The sequence below is a fragment of the Hyla sarda genome, chromosome 2, assembly GCF_029499605.1.
Source record: "Hyla sarda isolate aHylSar1 chromosome 2, aHylSar1.hap1, whole genome shotgun sequence".
NCBI classification, from domain to species: domain Eukaryota; kingdom Metazoa; phylum Chordata; class Amphibia; order Anura; family Hylidae; genus Hyla; species Hyla sarda.
Genome location: NC_079190.1, coordinates 132,645,620 through 132,663,955, shown reverse-complemented (window position 1 = coordinate 132,663,955; position 18,336 = coordinate 132,645,620). Strand labels below are relative to the sequence as shown.

At 44.6% G+C, this 18,336-nt stretch overlaps 1 protein-coding gene across 1 annotated transcript in view; it reads left to right on the top strand.

Moving 5' to 3' along the window:
* The window catches only part of DIAPH3 (diaphanous related formin 3), an 882,879-nt gene that overhangs the window by 18,045 nt on the left and 846,498 nt on the right, over positions 1–18,336 (top strand). Inside the window, exon 2 of the mRNA XM_056555485.1 lies at positions 12,695–12,730. Within this exon, the coding sequence (XP_056411460.1) occupies positions 12,695–12,730 (36 nt within the window). The remainder of the gene's footprint in view (positions 1–12,694; positions 12,731–18,336) is intronic.

The window sequence follows — 18,336 nt, the reverse complement described above, 5'->3', positions numbered from 1 at the left end:
TTCCACAACATTGTGCACAGTGCAGCAGAATCCCAGTGAAAACAATGGGAGGCTGCTGCATTGATATCTCAAATTCTGTAAAGTGCATGGACCCTAACAGTATTACACTATCCCATGAACTGTGATGGGCTTGTTATAGTTCACCAGGTCACATGGCCCAAATAGTTTGTAGGAGGGGTGGGGCATATAGTATTTTGACAGCATACAAGAGGGAATACGCCGGAACAGATTTAGCACTTCCACAGTAATTTTTATGACCTGTTATAGCTGGGAGTGTGAGGTTCACTACGTATGCACAAAGTCCCGTTCCGAGTGCTCAATCCCAAAGAGCAAGATTCATGTAGAAAAGCAAATACAGTGGATGCAGGAGGCACTCACCTCCGGGAACGGTGCAAAATTCAGTTTCTTTATTGCGGTAGTGCAGGAATGAATTGGACAAGTGTGGACGCAGCTCACCAAGCAGAGGTAACAGCTATTTCACGCCTCCTCCAGGCATGGGGGAGCACGTGGTCTGAAGAAGCACCTGGAGGAGGCGTGAAATAGCTGTTACCTCTGCTTGGTGTGCTCCGTCAACACTTGTCCGATTCATTCCTGCACTACCGCAATAAAGAAACCGAATTTTGCGCTGCTCCCAGTGGTGAGTGCCTCCTGTATCCACTGTATTTTCTTTTCTACATGAATATAGTATTTTGACACAGGACCCTTTTTTTTTTTTTTTTTTTTTTTTTTTTTTTAAACCCCTTAAGGACCGGAGGTTTTTCCGTTTTTGCATTTTCGTTTTTTGCTCCTTGCCTTTAAAAAATCATAACTCTTTCAAATTTACACCTAAAAATCCATATGATGGCTTATTTTTTGCGCCACCAATTCTACTTTGTAATGACGTCAGTCATTTTGCCCAAAAATCTATGGTGAAGCGGGAAAAAAAATCATTGTGCGACAAAATTTTAAAAAAAACGCTGTTTTGTAACTTTTGGGGGCTTCCGTTTCTACGTAGTACATTTTTCGGTAAAAATGACACCTGATATGTATTCTGTAGGTCCATACGATTAAAATGATACCCTACTTATATAGGTTTGATTTTGTCGGACTTCTGGAAAAAATCATAACTACATGCAGGAAAATTAATACGTTTAAAATTGTCATCTTCTGACCCCTATAACTTTTTTTATTTTTCCGTGTATGGGGCGGTATGAGGGCTCATTTTTTGCGCCGTGATCTGAAGTTTTTAACTGTACCATTTTTGCATTGATAGGACTTATTGATCGCTTTTTATTCATTTTTTCATGATATAAAAAGTGACCAAAAATGCACTATTTTGGACTTTGGAATTTTTTTGCGCGCACGCCATTGACCGTGCGGTTTAATTAACGATATATTTTTATAATTCGGACATTTCCGCACGCGGCGATACCATTTATGTTTATTTTTATTTTTATTTACACTGTGTTTTTTCTTTTATGGGAAAAGGGGGGTGATTCAAACTTTTAATAGGGAAGGGGTTAAATGATGTTTATTCACTTTTTTTTTGCACTTTTTTTTTGCAGTGTTATAGGTCCCATAGGGACCTATAACACTGCACACACTGATCTTTTACATTGATCACTGGTTTCTCATAAGAAACCAGTGATCGATGATTCTGCCGCATGACTGCTCATGCCTGGATCTCAGGCACTGAGCAGTCATTCGGCGATCGGACAGCGAGGAGGCAGGTAGGGGCCCTCCCGCTGTCCTGTCAGCTGTTCGGGATGCCGCGATTTCACCGCGGCTATCCCGAACAGCCCACTGAGCTAGCCGGCATGCTTTCGGTTTCACTTTAGACGCGGCGTTCAACTTTGAACGCCGCGTCTAAAGGGTTAATAGCGCGCGGCACAGCGATCAATGCCGCGCGCTATTAGCCACGGGTCCCGGCCGTTGTTAGAGGCCGGGCCCGAACCGCTATGACGCGGGGCCACGCCGTGGCCCCGCGTTATAGATCGGGAGTGGACACATGACGTTCCAGTACGTCATGTGTCCTTAAGGGGTTAATGTAGAAGTCTATTGATACCTGTGGAAGGATTAATCTAAAATATTTAGTCAGGCTCATGGAATTGTAGAATTGGCTCCTATGCTTTCCAGTAGTCTGTCCCTTTTAGTGATAGCAATATTAAATAGCGGGGCAGATGAATCAATATATTTACCCCAGTTTTGCAGCAAAGGTAAAAGTAGAAGCCCTGTGCCGTAAAAGGGGTACTCTGCCCCTAGACATCTTATCCCCTATCCAAAGGATAGGGGAGAAGATGTCTGTTCGCAGGGGTCCCACCGCTGGGGACCCCCCGATCTCGGCTGCGGCACCCTAGACCGGATGACTGGTGATGTGTGGCAGCCACGCCCTGCTCGTGATGTCACGACCACGCCCCCTCAATTCAAGTCTATGGGGAGGGGATGTTACCTAGTCGCCCCCTCACATAGACTTGGATTGAGGGGGCGTAGCCGTGACGTCACGAGCCTCCGGCGCTGCACCCGATGCTCTAAACAATCGCCGGGTGCAGCAGGAGATTGCGGAGGTCCCCAGTGGCGGGACCCTGCATCAGACATCCTATCCCCTATCCGTTGGATAGGAGATGATGTCTAGGGGTGGAGTACCCCTTAACTGACTCATACAGGCTTATACTTAGCTTGTAGTTTCCTTCACTTTGAAGCATTTCCTATTTCTCATTGCTTTAACTCTTAACCTGCCTGATGCTTCCCTCACTGTATACACATCAATTTACATCTGTACAGTAAGTGACTAATGTTTCGAGTACTTTTACTGTGATTTATTGCCAGGACAGCAGAGAGAGGATTGGTCATGGGCCTTTTGCGTGACCATAAAAAGCAATCCTATGACTGACAATGGTATTATCCCGACCAGACAGGAGAGGGGCCACAGATATCTGGGCTGTAGGAGTAAGTGCATGTTTTATGGCGGTACATTCTGGAGAGCCATCAGATTAACGCATTCATTATTTAGGATTGAAAATGGCTTATTAACTATATTCTATGTGCTGCAAATGGGCAGAAGTGCACATATAGTTACCCGCTCAATAAATACTGAATTCTTGTTGAATTAAGGCATAAAATTGGTCTCAAGGGAGTTCTCCTAATCTTTTGGCACGATGACATGGCTGGTGGCATTAAGCATCTATGGGCTTTGCCGCCTCCTTAATGAGAAAACAGCCTTGATCTGAGCACCATATTAAATGCATAATCCTTGTGAAGCAGAAATATTCCTCTTAATGACAAACGTCTCCAAAGGAGAAAATTAATATTGTGCAATAAGCTTAATAACTAAAGATGAGGACAAGCAATTTGGCTGTGAAAAGTATGTTTACTTTGCAGCTTTTGCTCTAAAGTGGTGTTTGTGCCGTCCCTTTATGAACAGATGTAAGTTTTCGGCAGGAGGCGGTGTCGGTGCTCCGGGCGTGCTGTCATAGACTTTGGCTTCCTATGAAGGCTGTGAAGTTTAATTGATGAACTGTGGCTCCTGTCCTGCAAGAAGGTGCTTGGTTCTGGTATGAGCGCCTAAGGACAGCTGTAAATACTATTTATATGTATTATAACTTTTATAAGTCACGCTTTTTATTTGCTTTCTGAATCTTCTGTATTGGTATTTATCTCCCCGCCAGTCTAATGAGATCTTTATGGCTACATTATATTAGTCATTGGAGTTCTTTCATGTGTATATTTAAAAGAAGAAAAACTACCACAATAGGACATAGTTATAAATTAGAGGGGCAAAGGTTTATGCAGTAATATCAGGAAGTATTACTTTACTGAGAGAGTAGTGGATGCATGGAATAGACTTCCTGCAGAAGTTGTCGCTGCAAATACAGTGAAGGAGTTTAAACATGCATGGGATAAGCAAAAGGCTATCCTTCATATAAGATAGGGTCAGGGACTATTCATAGTGTTCAGATTATTGGGCAGACTAGATGGGCCAAATGGTTCTTATCTGCCGACACATTCTATGTTTCTATGTAAATATTGTTTGTATGATCAGTGTGTTTTACTGCACAGATTATACAGCGATATGAAGCTGCTGCAGAATCTATCTGTGGAACAATTCACCTTTAGTGTAGGGCCATATTTACTGCTTGTGCTGCTCTGAACACTCAGACAGAATATACCCTATTAAGACAAGTCTACATATCAGAATTCTTTTCATGCAGACCTGTCCTAAACAAGCAGCTAAAACCACATGTGGATTTTGTTGCAGTGTCCCCTTGGATGGACATGGGTGGAAGGTGGGGGGGGGGGTTGGACTGACGGACATGGGTGGAAGGGGGGGGGTGTGGACGGACGGACATGGGTGGAAGGGGGGGGGGGTGGACTGACATGGGTGGAAGGGGGGGGGGTGGACTGACATGGGTGGAAGGGGGGGTGGACGGACATGGGTGGAAGGGGGGGTGGACGGACATGGGTGGAAGGGGGGGTGGACGGACATGGGTGGAAGGGGGGGGTGGACGGACATGGGTGGAAGGGGGGGGTGGACGGACATGGGTGGAAGGGGGGCGGGGGGTAGACGGACATGGGTGGAAGGGGGGCGGGGGGTAGACGGACATGGGTGGAAGGGGGGCGGGGGTGGACGGACATGGGTGGAAGGGGGGCGGGAAGTGGACGGACATGGGTGGAAGGGGGGCGGGGGGTGGACGGACATGGTACAGTACCATAAGCAAGCCATTTTTCTGCCCCGTTCTTCCCCTCTCCGGCAGAGCACTGACTCAGGGATCCGGCAGGGCACTCATTCACTGCGTTGCAGGGGGAGGGAGACGCTGGGGCACAGGTCACTTCACCGGCCTGGCGCAGCTTCCGCATACTTCCCCTCTCTGGCAGGGCACTCACTGGGTCGCAGAGGGGAGGGGGAAGCACGCAAGGCGCATGCATTGCGGCGCCGGGGAGGGAAATTTTATAAAAATGCTACGGCTCCCCGGTTGGGAATCACTGGATTAGACTATAGTCTAAGGACCCTTAATGAGAGAGTAGGTGGGGCTGAGATGTTATTAGATTGTGGTTGAAGGACCCTTAATGAGAGAGTAGGGGGGGGGGCTGAGTTTTTATTAGATTGTGGCTGAAGGACCTGCTACGATGATGACATGGGATAGGTGGAGCTAAGCTGGAAGGGGTTGTAAAAACCAAAAAGTAATGTCCCATAGACATAAATGGAGGGGGCCGCCCAAAGCCGGCGTTCTGAACAACGGCCAGCTGCCGGACCCCCGCGATCAGACATCTTATTCCCTATCCTTTGGATATGGGAGAAGATGTCAAGTGGCAGAATTCCCCTTTAAGGATTAAATGGATGTATACTGTAATTGTAAATCAGCAGGATGGGATATCGTGCATGTCTGATCTTGAAGCACATGACAGATGGACATACAGGAGGAGGTTATCCCAAGTTTACTCATATTGCAAGCTACGGCTGTGATCACATGGATACTTCTTGTAGTGCTAGTTATTTAACTATTGAGCTACAGCTGCAGTCCAAAAGAATCCTTTGAGTTGTGTGTAATGTTGTGGTCAGCAGCTGTCACTTAGTTAAAATCTATGAGTAGCGCCACATAAAGTCCTAGTGTGTAGCCTAATCCTAAAGTCCTAGTGTGTAGCCTAATCCTAAAATCCTAGTGTGTAGCCTAATCCTAAAGTCCTAGTGTGTAGCCTAATCCTAAAGTCCTAGTGTGTAGCCTAATCCTAAAGTCCTAGTGTGTAGCCTAATCCTAAAGTCCTAGTGTGTAGCCTAATCCTAAAGTCCTAGTGTGTAGCCTAATCCTAAAGTCCTAGTGTGTAGCCTAATCCTAAAGTCCTAGTGTGTAGCCTAATCCTAAAGTCCTAGTGTGTAGCCTAATCCTAAAGTCCTAGTGTGTAGCCTAATCCTAAAGTCCTAGTGTGTAGCCTAATCCTAAAGTCCTAGTGTGTAGCCTAATCCTAAAGTCCTAGTGTGTAGCCTAATACTAATTGTCGGGAAAGGAGAAGTGAAAAGAAAATGAGGAGCACTTTGGGGTACCATGGCTTGAGCGTTACTGATGTGAGAACGTGTGTATCTTGTTTCCCTTAAGGGTATTTGGAAACATTGACATGCTAATGATATATGTAAAAAGCATGGCTAAAATATTTACTCCCATATAATATAGAGGTAAGGCCATGCCCAGACTGGAAACCTAGATTCTAGAGCATGCAGTACCATATTAAGCAATATTAAGCCTGCAAGGTCGCAATATATCTTATTTGGAGGGTAAAAATTGTATCCTGAGATTGAATTATCTTTATTCATTGCTAAATAAATTGAATTTAAAATTGCCTTTTTATGTTTATTACAAATTAACACCTCTTATAACTTGTTTATGCCTATGGAATACTGCTGTGTGGCAATTGCGGCGTCTCACTTAAATGTAATTATCTTTAATAAGGTTTCTTATAGCATTTAGTAACAAATGTCTATGCAAGGCTGTGTGAAATAGATAAGCAGTGGGTAATCTACTCTTTGTTTACTTGGTCAACTTAAGACACTGCTTGAGAACTGTTTGTGCTGCTGCCTTTTCATTTCATTGTATAAAGCTTCATTGAAGGGATTAATTTCCTTATACTCCCCCCACCCACTTCCACTGCCATTTTTCCTGCAAATGTTTTCACAGAATAGGAACTGCATAAAAATAATGGAATACCTGAACCTTTAGAAAGACCGTTTTTCCTTTGCGACCTGCTTGTGAAGGTACTGAATTAGCTCTGTATGCAAACATGGCACAATGACCCAAATACACAGCATTCACTGTGTTAAAGGCCCCTTGCAAACAGTGTCACCTGGTCTAGTAGACCACATCTGGCCGCCTATTGATTTAAATGCAGAAGAAACTTGTCATTTCTCCTTTTGTATCAATTATTTGGTGAGAGGGTTCAGAAGCTGGATCCACAGCAGTCACCAGCATAGTTGATACCTTACGTATTGTAGTTTTAGAGTAACTTTTCCAATACACACGTTTTTAAATCTTATATAATGGTTTATTCACTAGGATTAAAATAACTAATAGATGTCAAATTCTCATTATTGGTTAGTTGGTCTGCCTGTCCGCACTGCAATCGCAGGCAGGCCCTTTAATGACCCATCAGGTTTATCATGTAAGCACAGGGGGGCTGGAAGAGATGTCAGCTGTCCTCCATTAAAGGGTTACTCCGCCCCTAGACATCTTTTCCCCATCCAAAGGATAGGGGATAAGATGTCTAGTCGCGGGGGTCCTGCCGTTGGGGACCCTCGCGATCTCTCGGCTGCAGCACCCCAGACATCCGGTGCACGGAGCAAACTTGTGCCGGATGACTGGCGATGCGGGGCAGAGGCTCGTGACGTCACAACCACACAACCTCAATGCAAGTCTATGGGAGGGGGAGTGACGTCCGTCACCCCCACTCCCATAGACTTGCATTGAAGGGGCGTGGCCATGATGCCACGAGCCTCCGGCGCTGCACCTGACGCTCTAAACTAACACCGGGTACAGTGGGGAGATCGTGGGGCTCTCCAGCGGCAGGACCCCCACGTTCAGACATCTAATCCCCTATTCTTTGGAAAGGGGATAAGATGTCTAGGGGTGGAGTAACCCTTTAACCATTTTCATGCTGCGGTCAAATGACTGTTACAAGTGTTGTTATGGTTGTGCAGCGGTCCGGATCTAGGATCGAGAGAAGCAGATCTGTTGTCATGGCAGCCCAAAGCTTTTGCTTAAATAAATTATATTTGGTATTGCTCCATCCAAAATTGTCTCCACTATTAAAATAAAACATTATTGGTCCTGCACAGTGACTGTCGCAAAAGAATACCAAATGACCGAATTTTTATCACATCCATGACAGGAAAAATATAAGAAAAAGTGTTCAAAAAGTCTGATCTACACCAAATTGGTACTGATAAAAACTGCCTACACTCATGGCTGTAAATGTTGGCACGCCTGAAATTTTTCTAGAAAATGAAGTATTTCTTACAGAAAAGGATTGCAGTAACACATTTTGCTATACACATGTTTATTCCCTTTGTATGTATTGGAACTAAACAAAAAAAGGGAGTAAAAAAAGCTAATTGGACATAATGTCCAACCAAACTACAAAACTGGGCTGGACAAAATTATTGGCACCTTTTAACTTAATATTTGGTTGCACACCCTTTGGAAAAAATAACTGAAATCAGTCACTTCCTATAACCATCATTAAGCTTCTTACACCTCTCAGCCGGTATGTTGGACCACTCTTCCTTTGCAAAAGTACCAGGTCTCTTATTGGAAGGGCGCCTTTTCCCAACAGCAATTTTAAGATCTCTCCACAGGTGTTCAAGGGGATTTATATCTGGACTCATTGCTGGCCACTTCAGAACTCTCCAGCAATTTGTTGCCATCCATTTCTGGGTGCTTTTTGATGTATGTTTGGGGTCCTTGTCCTGCTGGAAGACCAAAGATCTTTTGAAAGGGTGCCAATAATTTTGTCCAGCACATTTTTGGGGTTTGGTGTGACATTATGTCCAATTAGCTTTTTTTTTTTCCCCCTCCCTTTTTTAGTTTAGTTCCAATATACACAAAGGGAATACACATGTGTATAGTAAAACATGTTACTGCAATCCTTTTCTGTGAGAAATACCTCATTTTCTAGAAAAAATTCAGGGGTGCCAACATTTACGGCCATGACTGTATTATGCCACCATTTTAAAAAAAATCTGATTTAATAAAATGATTGGCCAACTAATCCATTGGGAAAGTTCTTTGTTAGGTGCAGCTTTATCACTGACATCACAGTTTCCCTTTGTTGCGCCGGCCTCATTGATTTCAGTAGGTTGAACATAGACGTGTTTCCCTGAAAATAAACCCTACCCCGAAAGTAAGCCCTAGCAGGATCATCAGGGTGGGCTGCAAGCCCTACCCCGAAAATAAGACCTATGCCAGGGGTAATCAACTGGCGGACCGTGGTCCAGATCCGGACCGCGGCCGCCAGTAATGCCCACAGACTTCCCATACCCCCCCCCCCTTGGCTGGTCCCACGGCAAGTTACCGTAATTGGGACGCTGTCACTTTAAAACGTCCGCGCGTATGCACGGCCGACGTCACAGACGTGTCCCTGCCCTCGGCTGCTAAGCAATAGAAGTTGCAGCTTCCGTACATTACAAGTTGCGGACGCTACCGTATGAAGGTAGGGAAGTGCTGGTCTCCACTGGGGATGAAATGTGTACAGTAGTTTATTATGGCAGAGGGGTGGGGGGCACTGTAGGAGTTCGGATGACGACGGGGAAAGGGGCGGATGGGGGGCTGTAGCAGTGTGGAAGATGGGGGGGGGGGGGTGCGGCATCCTCCACACTGCTACAGCCCCCCATCCTCCACACTGCTACAGCCCCCCATGTTGTTCAAGGTACATACTGTAAATAAATAAGCCCTAGTGTGTTTTTTGTGACAAAAATTAATATAAGACTCGGTCTTATTTTCGGAGAAACACGGTACAGCAAACCATGCTTTTAGTCAAAGTAAAACGCGTATACGCTCCGATAATGACCTGTATGTAGTGGACTATGTTCGGGCCATTGAAATCAGTGGGGCCCTTGCCTTTCTGCACGAATACATCAGCGTCCCATTTTGACACTTTTTATCGATTTATCCCTGCCGCAGAGGGCACAAATGTAATGTGAACCTGCCTAATAATTTCTGTGCGCTGATAGAACCTGTAGCATCTTTCACAGGGTTAAACTACCTTGTTACAATTTGTAAATACTATGTACTGTATTCAACATGTTAGGTAAAGAAACACTGATGTACCGTAGCTTTGATACTGTGTGACATAAATTAATAACATAGAAAAAAGCAAATATCCAGGAAGGTACTGTCAAATCGCAAATTGAACACTTGTCACAGAGACATCTGAAGGGAATGATTTAATGGGTCATAAATTTTTCAGGATTTTAAAATGCGTTGCACATGACAACAGCCATAAGTTACAAGAGGAACTGAAGCTGTTGAGAAGATGATTTATACATATGCATAGCATATAAAATGTGTTATGTGCTATTAAAATATCTATGGTGTCACTTTTGTCCTGCTGATTTATACAAATGGTATCCACTCCATTAATAACTTTTTGTTTCTTTTTTATAGGTAATTATTGTTGTTGAGCTCTGGTAGAGTAGAATTTTTGATTTCTGATTAAGGCGACAAAAATACTAAATTACTTTCCTGGTCCTTTATGGTCTAGTCACACGTACAGTATTCTGTGCAAATTTGACGCGCAGATTTGATGCGCAGGATTTTCTGCTGCATCAAATCTGCGCAGAATCCTGTACGTGTGAATAGACCATAAAAGTATTTTTGAGTGCCATCGTTGCTGTGTTTTAGCCTATGTGGTCATGTATCACAGTGACCAGAACCGCTGTTTTATTGAATGCCTCCATTGAAGGAATTTTATGAAAGCTTTCTAAAGAAGCAAACAAAAAACAAAAAAAATGATCCACTTCTATGTGCTTTTTGGATGTTTTGATGTTCTTGGCATTAAGTAACATGACTAGCTGTAAGCATTTTGGATTTCTCAGTTTTCCAAAAATCGTTGGGTAAGTTTACTTAGGCCTTTAGGCCTGTGTGCTTACACCTGCTCTCTTTTGGCATTTGACTTGAAGTACATTTGCAAAGATCTATATAGACTGGGTGTTCCAGTTTATTGGTGCTCTATAGATTCTGCGGATCTCTGTTGTTGGAGCGATCTATTTTCTTCTATGACTGTGGTATCTGCCTCTTGTCTAGATACAGTGACATGCTTTAACCAGGAAACCTGGCATTGTGGTGCATGCAAATCATTTATTTGTCTAGCTGTGTAGAATGTAAAAGTTGGACAGCACGGTGGCTTCGTTGTTAGCACTGTTACCTTCCAGTGCATCCAGGGTTCAAATCCGAAGGGCAACCCTGCAGTGAGTTTATATGTTCTCCCCGTGTTTGCGTGGGTTTTCTCCCACACTTTAAAAACATACTGAGGTGAATAAAAATTGTGAGCTCCAATCTTTTAATTTATATACAGAAAGAAATAATTATTTTTAAAATAAAATCTATATACCGGAATAGTTGCAGCACTCCCAAAACAATGCATGTGGGTGCCAAACGTCATAGGGCTGATCGGGACCTCTTTAGATATCCAACAAGAAAAGGCGCAGCACTCCAAAGATGTATCCAAATAAAGTGAATTTATTAATCACATGTTACGAACAGCAATGTTTCAGCTCAACACTAGAGCCTTTTTCAAGCCTAGTGACAATCAAGTAAGGGATCGACCAATATCGTTTTTTTATTTTATTTTATTTTTTTAAGGGCCGCTACCGATAATCTGTCACCTTTCAGGCCGACAGCCGATAACTTCTACTGATATTTCGGTATAAGTTATCGGCTATTTCAACCGTAAAGGACCCCCGCTCACCCCCCCCCCCCCCCCCGGCAGGACAGAAGCCGTTACAGATCAATGATTTAAAGCGGGCGCTTCAAATCATTGAACTGCAGCAACTTTTGCGGTGCAGGAGATGGCCACTGCCGCCCCCTTCTCTCCCCCTGCCTGTCCTCAGTCTAACCACCACAGTTGCCCCATCGCCTCCCCCCATCCTCTGCCCACATACCGCCGCCACTGCCCCATTGCCTCCCCCCATCCTCTGGCCACATGCCGCCGCTGCCCCATCCCCTTCCCCCCCAACCTCTACCCACATACCGACGCTGCCCCATCGCCTCACCCCATCCCTGGTGTTATAATTACCTGTTCCCGGGGTTCCGCGATCCTTCTGGCTCCATCGGCATCCTGCGCTGTCACTGTGCGTACTGATGGTGACGTCGCGTTGGGGACGTCACTCGTCACTACGCAACGCCCATAACAGCGCAGGAGCCAGAAGGATCGCGGACCCCTGGGAACAGGTATTTATAACACCGGGGATGGGGTGAGGCAATGGGGGGCGGGGCATTATCTGCATATTGGCAAGATAATTGCCCATACCGATAATGTCCAACATGGCAATTATCGGCCGATAATATCGTCCAAACCTATAATCGGTCGATCCCTAGTAAGGGGATTTTATACCCAATCACAAACCAAGTGCAAAATATCAGCAATAAACACATACAGTGAAATACACAGTGCATATAATAATCATACATTGAGTACTGATAAGTACATATCGTGTAAAATGCCTGGTAAAGACAACATTTTAAAAACAGCGCTTGAAAAGTAATAATCCTATATAATTGAGCATAAACATATATCAATATCACCTGTAAACTTATTAATTTATGCCATGTGTATCAGGAGAAGACTTACAAGCTCCATAGCTGTCATGGGGCCATCGGCTTGTAGTAAATCGCCGTACGCATGCGCCAAACCGTACGTTCACATGACACAGCCACGTCAACGTCTGATCACATGACCAGTCTCCTAGGAAACCGCTGACGCTGACAAGCATCAGTGTGTTCCCAAAGCTGTATACAGGAGACATGCCCTACATCATGTGACCGGTTACCTAGGATACCAATGACTGTGAGCTGTCAGTGGTAAACATATGTATAACAATCATAATCAATGTATTCCCCATTCAAATCACATTTGAATGAACGGAACAAAGATTTCTGGCCACTCGCTAGGCAAAGATATTGTTGTATTATATTATATATTTACGTTTACATTTTCTTTTTTCTTTTCCATGCAGCAAATAAACAAACTAAGAAATCTGACAGATGATGTGGTAAGGATTTCATGTTTTCTTAAATTAAACTGTGCATGTTGGCATGTCCTTAAATATTCTGCATGCTTTCGAAGGCCAATCCATTGGTACAACTAGATATGTGAAGGTCCTGCATGAGGATTCTTCATAAAAGGCAATGATTTTATTTTTTTATGTCAAAGTAGTTATGTCCATAACTTCCAGTACATATACGGTAGGTTCTTGCCGAACAGGATGTTGTTTAACTACTTTTACTTGAAGAAATAAAAAAATTTGCCTTTTATAAAGAATCCTTGTGCCAGACCTTCTCGCTTTGCGCCTTTGGTGTATGGTGGAGTGGCTCCCTGCGCTTCTGTGCAAGTGAAGAAAAGTGCTACAGGTGCGCTGGCTACATCAGTCATTGTGAGCACTCGTATTCAGTGTGAAAGTAGTGTATTTTTCAGACTTATATGTGGAACTTTTCATTCCTGTGTAGTATGAGCATGGCAGCAGCCAAGTGTTATCCTTGTTACAGCTGTGGCCATCTTGTCCACACATGGCGCTTTGGTAACAGATGTATTAAAGGATCCCTGCTATTCTTACAAACTGCGGCATGCCATCATCCGGGGATCATCCTCATATAGAAAAAAAACATCATAGCTGGTTTTAAATATGTTATTGGAGTTTTCAAAAAAAAACTGTTGTAGGAACATTTTGTATAATGTACAATGCATTTGGAAGGTTTTTAGATGTTTTTAGCGTATTTAACTTATTCCACATTTTGTTGTGGTGCGACATTGTGCTAAACAAATTCAAGGTTTACTACATTATTCTGCATTCAATACGGCATAATGAAAAAGTAAAAAACACAATGTTAAATTGTAAAGGGAAAAACTACAGTATTGCATTAACATAAATACTCAGACCCTTTTCTCAGTACTCAGTTGAAGCACCTTTGGCTGTGACAGCCTCCTGTCTTCTTATGGATCATGCTACAAGGTGTGTACCACCTGGGTTTGGGGATTTCGCGTCATTCTTCTCTGCATTCAAAGTTGTCCCGAAGCCGCTCCTGTATGGTCTTGTGGCTTCCTTTTTTACCCCTACTGAATACTTGTAGAGCATGCCTGTAATCTTTGTTACAGCTGGAAAGCCAAAGGTTAAAGAAAACCGTAGAACAGCTGTATCCTTCTTGGTCTCATGGACACAGAAAGTAAGAGGAGGTTGAATACTTGATGACATTTTACCCTCTCCAGCTCCCTCCTAGAGGTCACACAAATTGTTATTCAGCACAGTAAGGATGGGCTCACATCCAGCAATGGAAATTACAAAGTAGTATACTTACCCAGCCCCATCTCCTGCAGGTTTCCTCATCTTCTGGACCCAGCCCTTGTTCTCTTCTTCCACTTCCCTGTGACTTTTTTTTTTTTTTATATTTAGCATTTCACAAAATGCACATTTGATGTAACCATACTTTGCCTTTACTGCAACATCAATTATTTTAGGCACACATTCGTACAGCCAATCAGATGCTTGCCTGAGGATTTTGTATGATGGATAACTATCTGCATATGTTTCTCATCCTTGAGGACACCATTTATCCCCTGGCTGGCTTTCTGGCTGAGTTATTAGTCATTAATCCCCAACACAGTTTGCTGATATACGTCGCCAAACATGCAAGGAGCCTCCACCATGCTTTGTTTCCTGCAGACACTCACTGTTATACAGCTCTTCAGACCTTCTGCACACAGTCCCCCTTCTGTTATAGTCGGATGTTTTAAATTTTGACTCATCAGTCCAGAGCACCTTCTGCCATTTTTCTGCCCCCAGTTCCTATGTCTTAAATTATTATTGACTCCCTTGCCTTTTTTTCCCCATCAATGTTTTGACTTTTTGGCCACGGTTTTTCCAAACAGTAGATGAGTGCACAGTTACTTTTTTTTCATTTTTTTGAACAGGTTTAGCATTTGAAATCGACAAAAAGAAGAGCAGCTCACTAAGGCTATAGGGCAGGGGTCTGTAACCTTTAAGACAAAAAGAGCCACTTGGACCCGTTTCCGAAGGGAAAAAAAAACTGGGAGCCGCAAAACCCCCCTCCCCTCTGATGCACTGGTTGGGAAACACTGGCATACACACACACAAAAGGGACTACAACTCCCAGCATGTGTCATTCAGGAGTCTTCAGTCTGTGGTATAACACCAGCATGCTGCCTCTGTAGTCTCCTGGGGGTTGTAGTTCACCAACACCTCTATTGTATCTTAGTAGTCTCCTGGGAGTTGTAGTTCACCAACACCTCTATTTTATCTTAGTAGTCTCCTGGGAGTTGTAGTTCACAAACACCTCTATTGTATCTTAGTAGTCTCCTGGGGGTTGTAGTTCACCAACACCTCTATTGTATCTTAGTATTCTCCTGGGAGTTGCAGTTCATACACCAGTGTTTCCCAACCAGGGTGCCTCCAGATGTTGCAAAACTACTACTCCCAGCATTCCCTGGTTGGGAAACACTGGCATACACACACACATAAGAGGGACTACAACTCCCAGCATGTGTCATTCAGCAGTCCCCGTCCCCCCCCCCCCCATCATTCCCTGTATGATATTTATTCCCCTGCAGTCTTTACATCCCCAGCCTGTGTAATATGTCTCCTCACATATAGAAATCATCCCCAGCCCGTGCAGTGTAATATGTCTCCTCACATATAGAAATCATCCCCAGCCCCTACAGTGCAGTATGTCTCCTCACATATAGAAATCATCCCCAGCCCCTACAGTGCAGTATGTCTCCTCACATATAGAAATCATCCCCAGCCCGTGCAGTGTAGTATGTCTCCTCACATATAGAAATCATCCCCAGCCCGTGCAGTGTAATATGTCTCCTCACATATAGAAATCATCCCCAGCCCCTGAAGTGCAGTATGTCTCCTCACATATAGAAATCATCCCCAGCCCCTGCAGTGCAGCATGTCTCCTCACATATAGAAATCATCCCCAGCCCGTGCAGTGTAATATGTCTCCTCACATATAGAAATCATCCCCAGCCCCTGCAGTGTAATATGTCTCCTCACATATAGAAATCTTCCCCAGCCCCTGCAGTGTAATATGTCTCCTCACATATAGAAATCATCCCCAGCCCGTGCAGTGCAGTATGTCTCCTCACATATAGAAATCATCCCCAGCCCGTGCAGTGTAGTAGGTCTCCTCACATATAGAAATCATCCCCAGCCCCTGCAGTGTAATATGTCTCCCCACATATAGAAATCATCCCCAGCCCGTGCAGTGTAATATGTCTCCTCACATATAGAAATCATCCCCAGCCCCTGAAGTGCAGTATGTCTCCTCACATATAGAAATCATCCCCAGCCCGTGCAGTGTAATATGTCTCCTCACATATAGAAATCATCCCCAGCCCCTGCAGTGTAATATGTCTCCTCACATATAGAAATCATCCCCAGCCCCTGCAGTGTAATATGTCTCCTCACATATAGAAATCATCCCCAGCCCCTGCAGTGTAATATGTCTCCTCACATATAGAAATCATCCCCAGCCCCTGCAGTGCAGTATGTCTCCTCACATATAGAAATCATCCCCAGCCCCTGCAGTGTAATATGTCTCCTCACATATAGAAATCATCCCCAGCCCGTGCAGTGCAGTATGTCTCCTCACATATAGAAATCATCCCCAGCCCGTGCAGTGTAGTAGGTCTCCTCACATATAGAAATCATCCCCAGCCCCTGCAGTGTAATATGTCTCCTCACATATAGAAATCATCCCCAGCCCCTGCAGTGCAGTATGTCTCCTCACATATAGAAATCATCCCCAGCCCGTGCAGTGTAGTAGGTCTCCTCACATATAGAAATCATCCCCAGCCCGTGCAGTGTAATATGTCTCCTCACATATAGAAATCATCCCCAGCCCCTGCAGTGTAATATGTCTCCTCACATATAGAAATCATCCCCAGCCCCTGCAGTGCAGTATGTCTCCTCACATATAGAAATCATCCCCAGCCCGTGCAGTGCAGTATGTCTCCTCACATATAGAAATCACCCCCAGCCCCTGCAGTGCAGTATGTCTCCTCACATATAGAAATCATCCCCAGCCCCTGCAGTGTAATGTCTCCTCACATATAGAAATCATCCCCAGCCCGTGCAGTGCAGTATGTCTCCTCACATATAGAAATCATCCCCAGCCCCTGCAGTGCAGTATGTCTCCTCACATATAGAAATCATCCCCAGCCCCTGCAGTGTAATAGGTCTCCTCACATATAGAAATCATCCCCAGCCCGTGCAGTGTAATAGGTCTCCTCACATATAGAAATCATCCCCAGCCCGTGCAGTGTAATATGTCTCCTCACATATAGAAATCATCCCCAGCCCCTGCAGTGTAATATGTCTCCTCACATATAGAAATCATCCCCAGCCCCTGCAGTGTAATATGTCTCCTCACATATAGAAATCATCCCCAGCCCCTGCAGTGCAGTATGTCTCCTCACATATAGAAATCATCCCCAGCCCCTGCAGTGTAATATGTCTCCTCACATATAGAAATCATCCCCAGCCCGTGCAGTGCAGTATGTCTCCTCACATATAGAAATCATCCCCAGCCCGTGCAGTGTAGTAGGTCTCCTCACATATAGAAATCATCCCCAGCCCCTGCAGTGTAATGTCTCCCCACATATAGAAATCATCCCCAGCCCGTGCAGTGTAATATGTCTCCTCACATATAGAAATCATCCCCAGCCCGTGCAGTGCAGTATGTCTCCTCACATATAGAAATCATCCCCAGCCCCTGCAGTGCAGTATGTCTCCTCACATATAGAAATCATCCCCAGCCCCTGCAGTGTAATGTCTCCTCACATATAGAAATCATCCCCAGCCCCTGCAGTGTAATATGTCTCCTCACATATAGAAATCATCCCCAGCCCCTGCAGTGTAATATGTCTCCTCACATATAGAAATCATCCCCAGCCCCTGCAGTGTAATATGTCTCCTCACATATAGAAATCATCCCCAGCCCCTGCAGTGTAATGTCTCCTCACATATAGAAATCATCCCCAGCCCCTGCAGTGTAATATGTCTCCTCACAGATAGAAATCATCCCCAGCCCCTGCAGTGCAGTATGTCTCCTCACATATAGAAATCATCCCCAGCCCCTGCAGTGCAGTATGTCTCCTCACATATAGAAATCATCCCCAGCCCCTGCAGTGTAATATGTCTCCTCACATATAGAAATCATCCCCAGCCCCTGCAGTGTAATATGTCTCCTCACATATAGAAATCATCCCCAGCCCCTGCAGTGTAATATGTCTCCTCACATATAGAAATCATCCCCAGCCCCTGCAGTGTAATATGTCTCCTCACATATAGAAATCATCCCCAGCCCCTGCAGTGCAGTATGTCTCCTCACATATAGAAATCATCCCCAGCCCGTGCAGTGTAGTAGGTCTCCTCACATATAGAAATCATCCCCAGCCCGTGCAGTGTAATATGTCTCCTCACATATAGAAATCATCCCCAGCCCCTGCAGTGTAATATGTCTCCTCACATATAGAAATCATCCCCAGCCCCTGCAGTGCAGTATGTCTCCTCACATATAGAAATCATCCCCAGCCCGTGCAGTGCAGTATGTCTCCTCACATATAGAAATCACCCCC